Source organism: Cucurbita pepo, chromosome 10 (assembly GCF_057944985.1).
Source record: "Cucurbita pepo subsp. pepo isolate OVF chromosome 10, ASM5794498v1, whole genome shotgun sequence".
Classification (NCBI taxonomy): Eukaryota; Viridiplantae; Streptophyta; class Magnoliopsida; order Cucurbitales; family Cucurbitaceae; genus Cucurbita; species Cucurbita pepo.
In genome coordinates this window covers 6,220,074-6,238,461 of record NC_141807.1, presented here as the reverse complement: position 1 = coordinate 6,238,461, position 18,388 = coordinate 6,220,074, and the positions used below count along the sequence as shown (strand labels likewise).

Genomic DNA, 18,388 nt, shown 5'->3' with positions numbered 1-18,388 from the left:
TACTTGAAATTTTGGACACTTAAATGATTGATACTATAAAACAACGATGATTACAATTGGAATATTCTTGAGAAAAAAAGACAAACTCTCCTAAACAATCAAGAAACTCAATTTGGAAGGCATGTAACTTCAATATCCATGCCTAAAAAAAATGGTATAACATCAGCTGTGTAGAGGTGCCCAACGGTCCTAGATTGTGTTGAATCATGTAACGCGTCGGGTGGTCGTGGTAACATCTTGGATTGACTCAATTCCATGTTGCCCAATTCAACGAACACGATGAATAAATCATTCGACACGACACCGTATGTGATACTGGTGAATTGCCTAATCTATGAGACACTTCTAGCCGTTAGAGTTGTGGTTCGAAAATTTGCCGAACTCGCTCATCTCAACCAGCACAATCAAATTTCCTAAGAACCTAATAGTCTAGATGATTCTACTTATCCTTGTTAGCAGCAGATACAGATACTTAGTCTTACCAGTTTAGAAAGCTGAACCTACTGCCACTACCAACAACATCCTCATTGGTTGAATCAGATTCACTTCCAACAGTTTCATCTGAACTATCATCACTTGGGAGAAGTTGAATCCTATCTGCATGCTCCATGATCCAATCTGTGAATTCAGGGGTTGATGCCAACTCGGACAATGCTTGTTGCGTCGAATGTCTAGTGAAATCATTCCAGGCTTTCTTTGTGAACTTCTTTCGATTAGGGGTCTTGTGGAAGGTTGAGTAGTAGTCCCGATCTTGCATCCCGGAGGACGGTGAGAGCGCCCCTGCAAGTAACACATCAAGCAATGAAAATGGTAAGAGGCAGAACAAACCAGGAATAGGAATAGGAATGGCAGTCAAAATGTACAAAAGCAGAAGCAATAGAGCAAACGGCCAACAACAGAAAACAGTACCTTTAACAGGAAAACTCGACCAAGATGGGGTGTGGTTATCAGAAACTCTCCATTTCCTATCTTGCGGGTATGATCGGCCAGCGAATTCGGGATGAATCTGCTCCCTAACAATTTGCTTATTCTGCCGTTGCCAAGGGCCACCAAATCCAGAATATGATTGATTCCTAACAAAATAGAACAATTTTAGGTGTCTGATGGTCTGATCAGTATCTTATATATATCAGAAACCATATCCAGCACACAAGAAAGAACAACCTTAGAGGCTAGGTAGAGGGCAACTAATACAAAAGTACGAAGAGATAAGGTAAAAAGTACCGATGGTAAAAATAGATGAGTTAACTACACCTTCGCCACTAGCTACTAGATTAAAGCAAGATTCACATACTTGACCGTCGACCGTCTTTCAAGGAGGTAATATGAAGAAGCCACTGTTATTGTTAATGATATGAATCAAGAGACATCAATCATACAATATGTTTCAATGAAGATGTAAAGAAAATTTTGTTGAAATTATCAAGAGATATTTCAATTCATGCCACATTGAAGAAGAATGAAATTTCATTGTTATAAATTTTGGGTGGATTACAATTTAAAATAATTTAGAGTTATTGTATTTTATGACTTTTTATTTACTTTGTTACATTTATACCATGGTTAATTATGGCCATAAATAAAGTATGAATGTTATCACTCTCGGAATGCCTTTAATAGTTTCATTTTAAGGCTATATAAAGTCATGTATGTTGTATTTGTGAGGAGACTTGGAAAATATAGTAAAAGGAGCATTTGTGCTTTCTTTTAGCCAATGACTAAGTTTCTTTGCAATTATACGTAGTTTAGGTTGCATGTAGAATCATTCAAGCTTGACATGATCAATCTTTACTTCATCAATCTTACTTGTGGAGTGATTCGAATCTCAACCAAGTGTGCTTGCCTTGAGATATTTGATCAACAAGAATCATTCAAACTAGACATGATCAATCTTGCTTGTGGAGTTCATGCCTTGGAAATTACTACAAGGGAAGTAAGATTCATATTACCTTGTTGATTGAATATCTCAAGGCAAGAACTCTGGTTTGAGATTCGAATCACTCCACAAGGAAGATCGATCATGTCTAACTTGAATGATTCTTGTTGATCAAATATCTCAAGGCAAGAACACTTGTTTGAGATTCGAATCACTCCACAAACAAGGTTGATCATGTCAAGCTTGAATAATTCTTGTTGATCAAATATCTCAAGACAAAAACACTTGTTTGAGATTCGAATCACTCCACAAGCAAGATTGATCATGTCAATCTTGAATGATTCTACATGCAATCTAAACTACGTAGAATTGCAAAGAAACTTAGCTATTGGCTAAAGAAAGCACAAATGCTCCTTTTACTATATTTTCTAAGTCTCCTTACAAATACAACACACATGGCTTTATAAAGCCTCAAAATGAAACTATTAAAGACATTCCAAGAGTTGTAACATTCATACTTTGTGGTCATAATTAACCATGAGGTAAATGTAACCTAAAGTAAATAAAAAGTCTTAAAATATATTAATGAAATATAATAACTCTAAATTACTCTAAATTGTAATCCACCCAAAATTTATAACAATGGAATTTTATTCTTCTTCGACGTGGCATGAATTGAAATATATTATATGATTGATGTCTCTTGGTTCATATCAGTTAAAGATAAAAGAGGTAAAAAAGAGAGATGAAATGTTTTATGTTTCCCAAGATCAATTAAACATACTTATTTGGAATGACTTTTAGGATGATAAATGATGCCCAACCCAACCATAGTAACCTAGAAAAGTTCAATTCAAGATGAAGATGAAATATCCCCTTATCAAATGTCCATATCCAACATTTAAACAAACGAGATCTTCTAATTGTTATATATGAAGCAGAGCATAAAAATGATTAAAATTGCTCCAGAGAGAGAAAAATTGATTGAAAAATATCTGGCTTTAAACATGTTAAAGAAGTGGAAAGGTAAGTAATATTGAACTCAGACCGAACCACACCACTTCGGAAAGTAAATAGACGAGCAGATGACTTACATGGTACCACACCGCTTCAGAGAACAGATAAGATAGCAGACGGCCCAACAAAAAACAAAGGCACCAAGTGCTAAAGGAGCATCAGGGGTACTCTGTAAAATAAATGAACCACAGAACAGTTAAACATTTGACTATATTGTTTTTAAAGACTTAAAATACATAACAGTAAAGGAACTTGGAAAAAATTACACCAACCGGAACTGATAAAAATGTCTACAATCTGAACAAAATATTTGGAAAGGGTACATCAAGAAGTCGACTTCTTAACGATTCCCTCTTTCTTCTTGAAATTCTTAATTCAAAGTTTAAATATGGCACAAATCCAAAGACACAGAAACATTGGCAAACCTGAAAGATAGACGTAGCTCCAATAATACGCATTGCCCATTTTACAAACTGGGCCACACCAACATCAACATTCCCATCCTCTGAGATCACAAACTTCCGGACAATCCAGTAACCCAAGGCAGCTCCAGAAAGAACGATCCCCAGAAGTAAAAAGATGGCAACCTGTAAGCATATGAGAAGGAAGGACTCAGAATTAGCACATAAATCAATAGAAATAGAAAGAAATGCAATTGGAATCATATGTGACTGATCTCAGTCCTTAGATTTATGGAAGGTTTTCATTCATTCTTTATTATTATTGTTTTTTTTTTTTTTTTTTTTTTTTTTTTTTTTTTTTTTTTGTTGTTGTTGTTGTTTTGCAACTCATTTGGGATTGGGACTCTCTCTTATCCTCTTTTCTTCTTATAAATTTCATTCATCAATGAAATTGTTTCAATTTCACTTAAGAAAAAAAAAAAAAAAAATCTTTTGTGTGTTGCAGCATCTCATTCATCTTAGCCCCAGTTCCATTTTTTTCTAACTCATGCATATGATTGAACAGGAAAATAGAGGTTTATCGTTCTTTTTCCTCTACAGAAACGAATAGATGATCCCTCTAAATAAATATGAGCGCCAACACAAGTGTCACATATCTTCTTAGCTACAGAATACTCTAGGTAGGTTCCAAAAATCACAATATCGTAAGGTAAAAACAAAAATAAGTAAGATTGCACGAAAGAAAAGAAAACTATAAGCTGATACACATGCTTTGGCTCCAAGCCTTTAGGCTATCCCGTCTCTCCTTTTTTTCTTTTTAATTATACCTCCGTACGTTACTTAACCCAAAAAAATAAAATAAATAAAAACTATAAGCTCATACATATGATGTAACAAACTCCAGTCTGTTGTAAGCATGCACTCTAGAAGGTAAAGTTAAGAATCTCATTTGAAATTCGTTAAAAAGTAAAAAACAAGAGGAGCTTAGACTTACAGGATTATGCATTTCTTCTTTCAGTCCAAAACTGAGAAGAATCGAATTTACCAATGTTGCAAAGTGGTGAACAAGATAGGATCCTGCTCCTAGCTGGAAAGACAATGAGGCAACTTTCAAGGAATGCTCAACTGAAATAAGTCAATACGAAAATTCTAATTCTACTTTTATACTCACCACCGATCCATAGACAGTGAGATAAAGTACATTCTTCCTTCCAGTTGGCAACAACTTCATTCCCTGCATAATGAACAAATCAGTAAGGGGAAGAAAATATTGTGAGCTTGTAAATAAGATATTAGCATGGAAGGTTCTGGTTCATCAACCATCAAATTGACAGAGATATGGAATGGCCTCAAATTTTTCATTACTAAAATCTATGTATACTTGCTTGTGAACTTTGCATTATCCAAATCTTGTAAGGGAAATTGTCCACCATCTATTTCCAGTAATTGCTAATTGTGTGCGGTTATTTATGAAAAATAAATCTTAGCCATGTTGTCTTAGGTCTTAATTCCTCAATCAAATGTTAAACTTCACAAGTATGTTACATAAGTTAATCAGATAAACATCGAACAGCACATCTGAGAACTTGAACAGTAACAACTCAAAGGAGAAGATACCAATGCCTAAATTAAACTTGCATGGTTGATCAAATTTATGTATTTAATTTGTAAATTCAGATGAAGGAGGAAGCTAATTGAAGAGGGGCACACTGAATTCATGGAAAACGCACAAACCCACACACAAAGACCATGCCCATGGGAAGACATAATTCGGTTAAGAATGAAAACTCCGTAGAAAAAAAATGAAATTGTTAAACAAAACAGTGGTGGATAAACTATTTCAATATTTTTCCATCAGTTTAAACAAAAAACCCAGAGATTCAAGTGATGAGAAGACTCTCATGCGGAAACCATGAGAAATGGTTCCTTGAAGTAAATGAGAAATCATCAGTAATTACTTGTATCAAAAGAAAGATTACACTATCATTAAACCTTGGATAAATATATTTGCCTTTAATATAAAAAACAAAAATTTATAATTGCATTTTAGATAAACTACCATTTTATAAACATGGTGACCTCATCTGGATTGAGCTAGAAATTTTGTTGTAAACAGAAAAGATGACAAAGAGTTGATAGGTATAATATAACAATTTCATACGTGAAAAATTCATGTTAAAGAAGGTTTCATAATTATAATGACAAATCGCATAGGATTATTAATTCAATTGTAATTTCTTCATTGTTTTATTTAGTTGATAGGATTTGATATAAATGATCAGGTTTAATTTATCAAACGTAAGTGTTAATCATAACCTAAACTAAACCTGAGATAATCCCTCGTTTCTTCCAAGTTTTACGAATCTCGTGATTAAGAATCTATCTAACAAAACACAGGAAAATTAAAAAAAATTTAAGCAGAATATTTAATTTTAGCTCCAACCCACCTCCAATTCCCATTAAAAAAGAAATTTACACAAAAAGCCACTAAAACAAACTATCCTCATATACTAGGACTGGGAGTTTGAAAAAATTATCGTTTTTTTTTTATTGTTAATCTTTAGTACCTGAAAAAGAATAATTAACACGACGAGGAAAATTCCGATAGCCATCGAACTGCTGTAGTAAAAAGGAACCCAGCTGCTGACAACAGGAGCAAGCAGCAGCAATATAAATCCCAAAGCTAGACATAACAGTCGCCACTGTTGGAAATCTGCAAGAAATTAGAAAAGAAATTAACATACAAGTAAAGTAATTTAAGACTGAGGAAGCTCAATGGCCAATGTTATACATACCTTCTTCAATAGCAATTGTCACAGGACCACTTAGAGGCGTGACATTAATAACTTTAACATCAATATATCTAACTTCATAAGGAGACATGGTGGAACTCCACAATCCCTTTTGAAAAGTTTTCCACTCTTCATTTTCACACTGACACAATCCAAGTGAATTGTTCCTGCAGAGTTTACAGTGAAAAGTATTAGAAGTGATGTTTTGGAACAGCTTTGGTAGACAAGAAAATGGTTCTAATTTTTTCACTTGTAGTTGCGCTAGTATCCAATGTTTCAAAAAGACTTTGAATCATATCCCTTGAGAGTTGAGACTTGCCCATGAACAGTGCAAATTGTAAGCAGCACCAATACTCGTGTCTTCTTCAGTTTAGAAGAGGCTAGTGAGCAGTGAATATCAGTCTATGGTACTCCACCTACCAGTGAAAACAAACCCCAATTTTGGTATGTTGTCTTTCAGGAATAGCAACAGATGGAACTGCAGTGATTCGAAAAGAACTGGCAAAGCTTCCAAGTTTTAATCTTGAAAGACCAGCAATCCGAACACGATCACATTGTATATCACTGCCTCCAGAAAGTGAAGATGGAAAGATATCCTCAGCTGGGTGCTCGAGGTCAATACCTATCAATTGTAAAAAACATAATTGTAGTAAGAAATTAATCGCACAAGATTGTTACTAACTAAACTGTACTACACAAACGAAATAATGCAAAATCAGAACGTTAAATCAGCAAACATATATCAGATACAATATGCACGAAAGAACAATTAAAGGATATATTGTATTACATACGGATCTTGAAAAATTATTATGAAACTCAATTGAAAGTAACAAACAAACTCACTGAATTTTGAAAGATGGCCATCTTGATGATAAAACCACGCACATTGATACATGTAAAAAAAGGACTTACAATTGACACACTCATAGATCGTGGAATGCGTTTTTCCTCTATTTTTACTCTGACAAAGAACTGCTTACTAGTTACAACCTACAATCGGCTCGAACGAAACAACAAAGCGGAAGAAAACGAACGAATCGAACTGCAAATACAAACCCTGATCCGCAGTCAAATCACTAAAAACACCATGAATCAATCTGGCATCAATTCAGAATCCCACCTAAAAGGATCAAAAAGCACCCTGACTGCAAAATCAATCTTCCCCCCCACAAACCCAATTGAAAATCCCTCCCTCACAGACTAGAAGATCACGCACAAACATCAAAAAAAAACAAGAATCGAAATTAGGAAAGGGAAAGAAAGATACTCTTGATGGCGGTGTCGGGAGCTGCACGGAAGACGAGGAACAAAGAAAGGATGGAAAAGAGAAGGAGGACGATGGAAACGGAGGATGAAGCGGCCATAATCGCTGCAGGAATTGGCTGAACTTGCGTATGGAGTTTCTGCCCAAGAGCGAGAGAATATGGCGGTCTGTGGATTTGAATTTCTTTGGAGCTTCATCTCCATGGTTTGTGATATGAAGCTCCGATTGCGTCCACACCAAGCAGCCGCGTTTCGCCTACGCGGAGGGAGTCAGTGTTTTTGGGCCTGGGCCTCTGCAAAGGTTTGAATTCTGGCCCAAGCCCATATACCTTCGAGTTTGAAATTTTCCAATTTAATCCTTTTACTATTATTTATATATATATATATATATATTTTATGTATTTATGTATATTAGTTTCTAAATAAATTTAATTTTACATGTAATAAATATCTCAAATTTTAAAATAAAATTTAATTGTATATAATTTTTTTTTGTTTTTTTTTTTTGTTTTTTTTTTTGTTTTTGTTTTTTTTTTGTATTTAATAGATATATATAAAATTTTAAAATTAAGAAATTAAATTTTGAAAAATTAAAAATTATATTAAATCATTGTATTAACGAACATGCTCGAATCCACATCATCTAGCTAGTAAATAATTGACGGTAGAATAGCAATAATTAACCAAGATAGCTATTCTTTAAAACTTCGTAAACTATAAGAGACATTATGCTTTTGGACGACTCTTTGATATTTCATATGTAACTCCGTGCAAATAATCGACATCCTCTCTTACCAATCTCTCGTACTCGCTAGGGCTCTCCTCTCCCTATCGGTTGAGAGGACTCTCGAGGAGGCTCACAATTCTTTGTTTGATATTTGAGAATTCTATTGACATGATTAAGTGCATTACTTTGATACCATGTTAAAAACCACGACTCTCCACAATTATATGATATTGTCCACTTTGAACATAAGCTCTCATAACTTTGCTTTGGGTTTCCCCAAAAAACCTCATGTCAATGAAGATAGTATTCCTCACTTATAAACCCATAATCTTCTACTAAATTAACCAATGTGGGACTCACTTCCAATAATCCTCAACCAGATTTGGAATGAGTAATTCAAAATGATGAAAATGGAAAAGAAATTCACAAGATGTTGCACGAGCAAATGGTTGGTTGTTTAATATATGCAATAACCACATGACTAAACATCATGTACAGCGTGTAAAGTTAATCGATTCATGCAAAGTCTAAGGAGTCTCCCTTGCAAGTCGTGAAAAGAATTATACATTACCCCAAAAGAACGAAGAAAATATCTAATTGGCTATATTGATGTTGACTGTGCTAATTGTGTTTACTATTTAGGTTATAATAGTAAAGGGTCATAGTAAACAACATATTTACTATTTAGGTTATAATAGTAAAGCTATATACGACAAATGACATATAAAGTAAATGGTCATATGTAGTGTAAAAAAAAAAAAACTATATAGGGTAAATAGTTATATTATATATGATAAATAGTTATATATGGTAGATAGTTATATAACTGGTAAACTATATATAGTTAGTTTTCTCCTGTTCTTTTTGTTAGTCTATAATTTCTCTCTCCTATATTATATATATATATATATATATTTTTTTTTGTATTTATCTAGATTGAGTGTATGTTGTTGTGAGATCCTAACAATAATAACATTAAAGAAAATGTCCGATTCACTATGTATTCATGTTGAGCGAGACCGTTATCTCATTGAGTTTTAAAAAGTAACCAGCAGTGGGTTTATCAACAACTAAAGCATAACTGATAGTAGTAGCACTAAGCTCTCGATAGACTATATGACTTAGGCGACTACTTGAGGCAGCGGGAAGAATCTAGTTACGCATGGGAGGAGTAAGCATATTGACATATGTTTTCACTTCACAAAGAATCTTACAAAGAATGAAATAGTTCAGCTCCAATATTGTAGCTTAGAAGATCAAGTTACTGAGGTTAAAAAGATTACGAGGTCGGTGGAACACGCGTGAGCGCCAGAATTCTCTTACCCGCAACCCACGTTCTCTTCCGACGCTGAGAGTATATCAAATGTAATCACACTTAGTCGGTCCTCACAACACACACCTACAAGATAGAGACCACGAGTAACCGAGAGAGATCGAACAGTCGCGTAGTTTTTAGACAAAAGCAAACCGGCGAAGAGAAACCGAACCCCACCTCTTGTTTTAAGATGCCCAACGAACGGTTTATCTTGTCAGACATAAATGTCGGTGAGACGAAACCTCCTTCGGTCAGGTGTATAAAGGTAGTGCAACACCATGGAAGAGAGGACTAAAGGACTAAAGAGTCATGGAACACCTTGTTGCATTAGAATGAGTGTTGTAGCTTTGCTAGCTAAGAGTTTGAATAAATTAAAGAAATAATTTTTAAAACCAATTAAAAAAAAAAAAAAAAAGATATTTTACACGTAATTTTGTCAATCTCTTTCTCTTTGCCGCAAAGAAAAGATATTTCTGATTATGGATTTTTCTCAAATGGATATTCTGATATCTCTTAATCGCAATTTGCAGCAGCGGAACAAGAATTCTATCCATCTCTACTCTGTTATCCTTCCGCCATTGAAGCATCATCGAGCTCAACTCTCTATGTTTTTAGATTGATATGAACCTTGCGTTATCTACTATTTGTTGCTTCAACTCATTTCTCCTACTGCTGCATTGAGCCAAGCACCTTCAAGGAGGCGACGTGTATTCGCCGAAGGAAGCTTCTGTTGGATTTTTGTTCAATGGGAACTCTTACGAGCTGTAGTTTTAGTATCGGAGCCGCGAATTTCAAATTTCGGTCGAGTTTTAGGCGCTGTACTGCGAGGGAGGGAATCGGGTTATTGGGGTTTAGGAGGTTGAAGAATTCGTGTTTCTTGTGCGGGAAAAGGTCGAAGAGGGGAAGGCTTTTGGTTTCTGATGGAGATTTTGGTAGGTTTGTGTGTTTTAGTTCAGATAATGAAGGCCATAACGAAGGAGACAGAGAGGATGATTCGCCTAAGGAGTCGAATGCCGTGACGGCGACGGTATCAGCTGAAGAGGTTGAAGAGAGGCGTGGCGGCGAGGTTGATTCGGAGAAGACTCCTCCATCGATTTCTTCAAGGGTATAAATTCTTGACCGTTTTTCTTTTCATTTTGTTGATGAGCTTCAATGAGAATTGGCTGCATTCTTATAGCTGAATGTCATTGTGGCATCATAATAACTATTGTACTGTTTTCAACTTAGAATGTCGTCTTTGATCTAGCTCAAAAGAACTTTAAGATGCATTTCTAAGAGCTGAATCTGTTAATTTGTGATTTATTTCCTGTTTCAGTCATCGAATTTGTCTCCAATTGGACCAGCATACAACAACTTTCAGGTTGATTCTTTTAAACTGATGGAACTTCTTGGACCAGAGAAGGTTGATCCTTCTGATGTAAAATTAATAAAGGACAAGCTGTTTGGCTACTCCACTTTCTGGGTAACCAAAGAAGAAGCGTTTGGAGATCTTGGGGAGGGCATTCTTTTCCTTGGGAATTTAAGGGGTAAAAGGGAAGAGGTATTCTCCAAACTCCAAAGTCAGCTCGTTGAAGTCACGGGCGATAAGTACAACCTTTTTATGGTGGAGGAACCAAATTCAGAAGGTCCAGATCCACGCGGTGGTCCACGTGTTAGTTTTGGTTTGTTGCGGAAAGAGGTCTCAGAACCCGGTCCAACAACACTTTGGCAATATGTTATTGCTTTGTTGTTGTTTCTTTTAACCATTGGCTCCTCCGTGGAGCTAGGAATTGCATCTCAGGTAGTTACTTATAGAACTTTCGTGATCAGATAGACTGAAGAATAAACTTGATTTGATGAATTGACAAAATGATAGCTAAAGATGTATTGGATATGTGTTTTTATGCTGTGCAAGCTTGTGTGTAACTTTTCTACATGCGTTTCATTACTTCATTGCGTATACGTATATCCTTAATGGTTGTAGCCATTCTTTAATTGTCACTTTTGAAGTAAATAGTTTACTGTATCGTATTGACTTGGACAGATCAATCGCCTTCCTCCAGAGGTAGTGAAGTACTTTACAGATCCCAATGCTGTCGAACCACCAGATATGGAGCTGCTAGTTCCATTTGTAGATTCTGCTCTGCCTCTAGCATATGGTGTGTTGGGGGTTTTGTTGTTTCATGTGAGTGAAATCTTCTAGTTTCCATCTTTCTTAGTTGAAGCATTCACAAAATTGTTTTTTTTTTCTTTTGCTTTCGACACACGACAAACATGGGGATTGTGATAACCGTCTCTTTACCTCTTCATTGTCAGATAAGAGACTAAATTTTCAGACTGCATTCTTTACCATTAAAATTTTTAGTTTACATCTTTAAATTTCCCCTGTTCAGCAACTTTCTTATAAGCCCTTTACTCTCTGGTTGTATACCTTCTGCACAGTTCTCTAGAAACATGTGGAAGACAAGTTTTAGAATTGTTTTGAGGGGGAAATTACTGAGGATATTGTTAATTCACTTGTAAGCTCAAAAGCTTAAGCGGATGGATTACGGTAAATTTAGATTTTTTATTAATACTTTATCACTCCTCCTCACTTGTGGGCTTGAAAATTTGTAGTAGATCAAACCAGTGAATATCAATATTAATTGGAGAGAAAATGACATCATAGGAGTTCGGCCAATTCCTGCTCTAATATCATGTCAAGTCACCAATCAACATGGGAAAGTGAAGGAATATTTTGTTCACTACTCATTTTTGGATTTGAGATTGTTGGAGAGAGTTTTTTAATTCCTTACCTTTTCAATGATGTCATGTCACCTCCTGTCATTTGATTTCCTCTGGTACATTGTTTTATTTCAATTTTAATATCAGAAAATTATCAATCTTCACATTTTACTCTTAAATATAATGTAATTATTGCTTATGCTGATATATTTTCTCTGAAGTATTGAATAACACTGAATAGACAATTGTAGTTATGGACATCCAAGGATATCATTCTATTGGAGGACATATCTTAAAAGGGACTTGAGGGTTTGGTATACAAATACTTTCTAGTGAACTTAGAAACAAAAGGGCCGTTTGTATCCCATGAGAATTAGCACAGCATCAACTGTGGGATTGGCTGGTGAGGGATCCAAGCTACATCCCATATAGTTATTTTTAGACACTTAGGAGCATTTTGAGGAAAGAGCCCTCTGGAGGAAAGTGATTGTTGCTTAATATGGAACAAATCGTTGTGGATCAAGGCCGGGTTCTTACTCCTTGCACACATCCAAAGGACTGTGGAAGTTCATTGATAAACAAAACGACCTCATCTAGAAATACTGTGGAAGGAAAGTGTGCCAAGGAGACAAATCATCATTCTGGAAGATATATGGACTGGAAGGAATTCTCTTAAAGAATTATACCCAGCCCCTGTATGCATTATCTCTTAAGGAAGATGCAACCGTTGCTGACCTTTGGATGTCCAACGAATCATCTTGGAATCTCTTCCCCAGAATGTGCTGGAAGAGGAGATTATGGAATGGGTGTCCTTGTCGACACTAATTGAGCCCTTTTCACCTTCTAGAAGTGATGACAAATAGTGCTGGTTATTAAAAAATGGTGGGGTTTTCCCTATGAAATCTCTTACAAAAGAATTAGTGGCGGTCAGTCACCGAAGTTTGACGGTTTTTACACATATTTGGAGGGGTACCTATCAAAAAAGATTAAGTTATTTCTCTGGGAGCTCAGTTTTTTGAGTATCAACACTCAAGATGTCCTTAAGAAGAAATCTCCTTGGATTTATCTGTCTCCATTTTGCTGCCCTATTTGTTTGAACGAATCACAAATCCATATTTTCAGAAACTGTTGGTTTACAAATGAACTTTGGGACTTGATTGCCTCTAATTTCTGCAGTAACTTGACTCGCCCAGGTGACATTTTCTCCCTTCTATCTTGTTACTAATGGGTCATCCCTTCAAAGAAGAGATAAAACCTTTGGTTAAACTTCATGAGAGCCTTCTTTTGGGTCTATGCATGGAACGAAATGGCCGCATCTTAAACGAGAAGAAGCGTGGAATAACATCCATTTTAGAATCTATTTCTTTTTTAGCATTTTCTTGGTGCAAACTCTAAAGCAACCTTTTTGTAAATATAGTTTATCTACTCTCCTTGAGTATTGGACTAGCTTCATGTAAATCTATCTTGATAGGTTCTTTTGTACACATTTCACCATATCAATGAAATGGTTTTGTTTCCTGTAAAAAAAAATGGTTTTGTGCTCTGGGTCAGTTTTGGGGCGTATCCATTTTTGCGCAATCACTTACACATGTAATTTTACATGTCTAACGGAGTCATTAATTTGCAGGAAGTTGGGCATTTTCTGGCAGCTTTTCCAAAGAAAGTGAAACTCAGCATTCCTTACTTCATTCCTAACATAACTCTTGGCAGTTTCGGTGCAATCACTCAGGTAAGCATATTTGCTATTCTTGCACATAAAAACTAGTCACACATGGATGGTAGTTAATAGTTTATTACTTTTTTGAATGCTTCATTCGTATTTGAGGTTTTTACTGTGGTTTAAAGATTTTAATGCTGTATAAGATGCAGTACTGATGCTTATTATTTGCCTTTTGTTTTGATAGTTCAAGTCGATTATTCCTGATCGGAGTACCCAAGTTGACGTATCACTTGCTGGCCCTTTTGCTGGTGCAGCATTGTCGTTTTCCATGTTTGCTGTTGGTCTCCTGCTTTCATCAAATCCAGATGCAGCTGGAGACTTGGTGCAAGTCCCTAGCATGCTGTTTCAAGGTTCTCTGCTCCTTGGACTCATCAGTAGAGCCACTCTTGGTTATGCGTATGTTACTTATTTGCCTCTACAGTTTGTTTATCATAAAATAATTATTTATTAAATCGATAAAAACACGAATTTTCCATCAAAATTTGAATATTTTGTCTATTCAGTGCTTGACATTATATTAAAAAGTGTTTCCATTTGGTCTATAGACTTCAAGATTATGGTTCTATCTAATCTCTACTGCAAATCTCTGTTAACAGAATTTATTTGCATTAACTGAATTTTGACATGACATGTTCTTGAGTCTGTCATATCATATCATTACCTCTCCACATTGTATGATATTGTTCATTTTAAGCATAAGCTCTCGTGGCTTTGCTTTTGGTTTCCCCAAAAGGCCTCATACCAATGGAGATGTATTCCTTGCTTATAAACCCATGACCAACCCCTTAATTAGTCGTTGTGGGACAACTCTTCCAACAATCCTCCCCTTGAATAAAGTACACCATAGAGCCTTTCCTGAGGCCTATGGAGCCCTCGAATAGCTTCCCCTTAATTGAGGCTCGATTTCTTCTCTGGAGCCCTTGAACAAAGTACACCCTTTGTTCAACACTTGAGTCGCTTGTTGACTACACTTTTGAGGGTTCCAACTTCTTTGTTTGACATTTGAGGATTTTATTGACATGGCTAAGATAAGGGCATGACTCTGATACCATGTTATGAACCACGACTCTCCACAATGGTATGATATTGTCCACTTTGAGCATAAACTCTCATATCTTTGCTTTTGGTTTCACCGAAAGGCCTCATACCAATGGAGATATATTCTTTACTTATAAACCCATGATCAACCCCTTAATTAGCTGATGTGGGACTCTCTCTTCCAACAATCCTCAACATATATTAGCTTTGTGTTATGATGTTATTTTAGAGGCTAAAAAGAAGTATAATCAAAAGGACGTAATTAGAAGTTGGTGAAAATCAGAGACTAAATTGACTTCAGGATTAAATAGGCTTAAGTGGCTAGAGTTATAGTTTAAACCAAATATAATATTCATAACATTCACAATATGAAGAAAAATTTTAATTGATAGGTCTAATCCCAGTCGTACCATTTGTAGCCTTGTCATGGAGATGTTCGTACGTCGAGTTGTCTGAACATTACTGATACGTCAATAGTTCTCTCCCACTATGTTATTTTACTAATACAAGCTGATATATTTATCTTTTGAACATCCAGGGCCATGCATGCCTCAACTGTTGCAATTCATCCTCTAGTTATTGCCGGCTGGTAAGTCTTACTTCTGGAATATCTTGTTCTCTACCTTAACATCTCCGTACATCCTTAATTTATATTCTAATTCTCTTTATTCTTCAGGTGTGGTTTGACTACAACAGCCTTTAACATGCTTCCAGTTGGCTGCCTTGATGGTGGAAGAGCGATTCAGGTATACGTGATACGTTTGCTTCAAATTGGAAAAATATTATTGGTAATTATTCTTGGAGTAGAAATCCTTTAGAATTTCGATTAGAAACTGAAACCTAGAATGGTGTGGTGGAGACCTAGGATAGAAATTTGGATTGCCATACTATTCTAGGTCATCACCACATCTTTCCAAATCCCAATTTCGGTCTAAAATTCTAAAACTTTCTACTCCAAGGGGGCAATCGTGCAACTTTTAAAAGAATAGGGGTACTTTTTAAACTTTCTTTTGAGGCTTGTCATAATGTACATACTTGAGATTTTTCTCCATCCCCATGTAACAGTCCAAGCCCACCGCTAGCAGATATTGTCCTCTTTGGGTTTTCCCTTTTGGGCTTCCCCTCAAGGTTTTTAAAACGCGCCTGCAAGGGAGAGGTTTCCACACCCTTATAAAGAATGCTTTGTTCTCCTCTCCAACTGATGTGGGATCTCACAATCCACCCCTTTTCGGGACCCAGCGTCCTCGATGACATTTGTTTCCTTCTCTAATCGATGTGGACCCCCCAATCCATCTCCTTTCGGGGCCCAGCGTCTTCGCTGGCACACCGCATGGTGTCCACCCCCCTTCGGGGTTTAGCCTCCTCGCTGGCACATTGCCCAGTGTCTTTCTCTGATACCATTTGTAACAGCCCAACCCCACCGCAAACAGATATTGTCCTCTTTGGGCTTTTCCTTTCGGGCTTCCTCTCAAGGTTTTGAAAACATGTTTTCTTGGGAGAGGCTTCCACACCCTAATAAAGAATGGTTCGTTCTCCTCCCCAACCGATGTGGGATCTCACTATCTGAATTGGGGGGTCCCACATCGATTGGAGAAGGGAACGAATGCAAGTGAAGACGCTGGGCCCTGAAGGAAGGGGGGTGGATTGTGAGATCTTACATTGTTTGGGAAGGAGAGCGAAACATTCTTTATAAAGGTGTGTAAATCTCTTCCTAGCAAACGCATTTTAAAATCTCTTCCTAGCAAACGCATTTTAAAACCTTGTGGGGAGGCTCGAAGGGGAAAGGCCTAGTGGGCTTAGGCTATATTACACCCATAAGACTCGAAAGGAAGAGAAGGCTTGAGAGAGACAAACAACTCTTCCAATTCTTTGTTCTCATTACTATTGCTTGTGCAGGGTGCTTTTGGAAAAGGTGCCTTAGTTGGGTTTGGTTTGACGACCTACACGCTGCTCGGGTTAGGAGTGGTATGTCAATCTACTGATTTTCTATTCATGAAATTCAAACCATTAACTTTTGTCTCAACAAAACATTACCATTTAAGCTCTCTGGCTTCCATTTAACTATTTCTCTTCCCCTGCTTCTCTATTAAGCTTGGTGGACCATTATCGCTTCCCTGGGGACTATATGTTCTCATATGTCAGGTATGTCCTGTAATGTTATCATCATAGAAGGCACAATAACATTGCAAACCAAAGCCTTCGGAGGCTCGGATTGTTCCCTTTATTTACCGCTATGCCATAATCTTTTTTTTCCAGAGGAGTCCCGAAAAGCCATGCTTAAACGATGTTACAGAAGTCGGAACGTGGAGAAAAGCTGCTGTCACATTGGCTGTGTTTCTTGTCGTGTTGACACTCCTACCAGTTTGGGATGAGCTTGCAGAAGAGCTTGGTATAGGTCTTGTAACAACATTTTGACACCAAATTCAAGGGTAAATTCAAGGTTTAGCTGAAATGAGGTAGATTATAGTGTATTTGCTGCCAATTTTATCATTATTTGACATGCATATATATATATATTTTTCCATTTTCTTGAACTCAATACATACATATTTGATGGTAAGACCCTCCAAACTGAAACTGTTTTTGCTGCTAAATTGGCATACCCTTCTTGTCCGTAGGATCATCAATAGGGAACACAATTCATGTCTTTTCTTGTTTCCTGGTTATCCTTTGGCTCGTTCAATTGCGTTTTTCTTGGGTTAGTTATTATCTGGCCTCATTCAGCACTTCTTTCACTTTGGATAAACTGTTTTAATATTGTCAAAACTTGCATGGTTTCATCGATCGGTAATGTTTTTGTTTTTGAAAATTAAGCTTCTTTCGGGAAAAAAACAAAAAAAAAAACATTCATGATATCATTGACCCTAGCCAATTGAATCTAAGAGTCCTCGTACACGTTTTGGATATGCAAATTCTTAATTCACAAATGCTACAATCCCATAATTAATATGATTCCATTTCAAATAATTGTACTGCTTAGAAAATCGATCTAAATCTTATTGAAGAATAAGACTTTTAGATCTAAATATTCAAGCACCTCAAAATAAGGAAAGTTAAATTTGGATTACCTTTTTATCGAATATCTTAAGACAAAAATACTTGTTTAAGATTTGATTTGATTTTAAAAATACTTGTTTAAGATTTGATTTGATTTTATTTGAATAATACCATAAGCAAGATTGATCAAATCAAGCTTGAATGAGCTAAGCATGCCACTAAAACTTGCAAAGAAATTTAGTCGTTGGCTAAAAGAAACTACAAATGCTCTTTCTATTACATTTTTAAAGTCTACCTTACGGTGTCATGTGTCACGGTCATACTCGTCCAAGGCGTGTTGCCCATGGCCGCATGCCCATTTCAACTACCTTTGGAAAACATGGTCAAAAAGAAAGAAAACCACGACAAGTCAAACCTTTGATGTCTTTCCATGTTCTAGTGTTTTACTTTTGTATTTCTAGGAAGTATGACGTTTCGGAAAAATCATGTCTAGGCCTACCAGACATAAAATGCCTCAGAATATACTATAGGGGATA

General features: G+C 36.3%; 2 protein-coding genes across 4 annotated transcripts; one reads left to right on the top strand and one right to left on the bottom strand.

The window, feature by feature from the left end:
- Positions 1-7,573, bottom strand: LOC111803333 (uncharacterized). Of its 2 annotated transcripts, XM_087127887.1 has the most exons (11): positions 7,357-7,573; positions 6,507-6,708; positions 6,090-6,253; positions 5,862-6,007; positions 4,466-4,528; positions 4,289-4,381; positions 3,319-3,480; positions 2,971-3,062; positions 2,661-2,714; positions 910-1,073; positions 1-780 (listed from the first exon to the last, which is right to left on the bottom strand). In XM_087127887.1, exons 1-11 carry the CDS (start codon positions 7,451-7,453, stop codon positions 479-481), a joined length of 1,539 nt encoding a protein of 512 aa, XP_086984013.1. In that variant the 5' UTR covers positions 7,454-7,573; the 3' UTR covers positions 1-478. The 2 variants fall into 2 exon arrangements, with proteins under 2 accessions (XP_086984013.1, XP_086984014.1); XM_087127888.1 differs by lacking the exon at positions 2,661-2,714.
- A 2,288-nt stretch (positions 7,574-9,861) lies between these two features.
- On the top strand, positions 9,862-17,415 carry EGY1 (Peptidase M50 family protein). 2 transcript variants are annotated; one of them, XM_023687678.2, is made up of 10 exons: positions 9,864-10,499; positions 10,710-11,174; positions 11,418-11,558; positions 13,725-13,826; positions 14,002-14,213; positions 15,394-15,444; positions 15,532-15,601; positions 16,752-16,820; positions 16,947-16,997; positions 17,112-17,415. In XM_023687678.2, the coding sequence occupies exons 1-10, from the start codon at positions 10,140-10,142 to the stop codon at positions 17,268-17,270; spliced, it is 1,680 nt and encodes a 559-aa protein (XP_023543446.2). In that variant the 5' UTR covers positions 9,864-10,139; the 3' UTR covers positions 17,271-17,415. The 2 variants fall into 2 exon arrangements, with proteins under 2 accessions (XP_086984036.1, XP_023543446.2); XM_087127910.1 differs by lacking the exon at positions 11,418-11,558 and having other exon boundaries at positions 9,862-10,499.
- Positions 17,416-18,388: the final 973 nt, after the last annotated feature.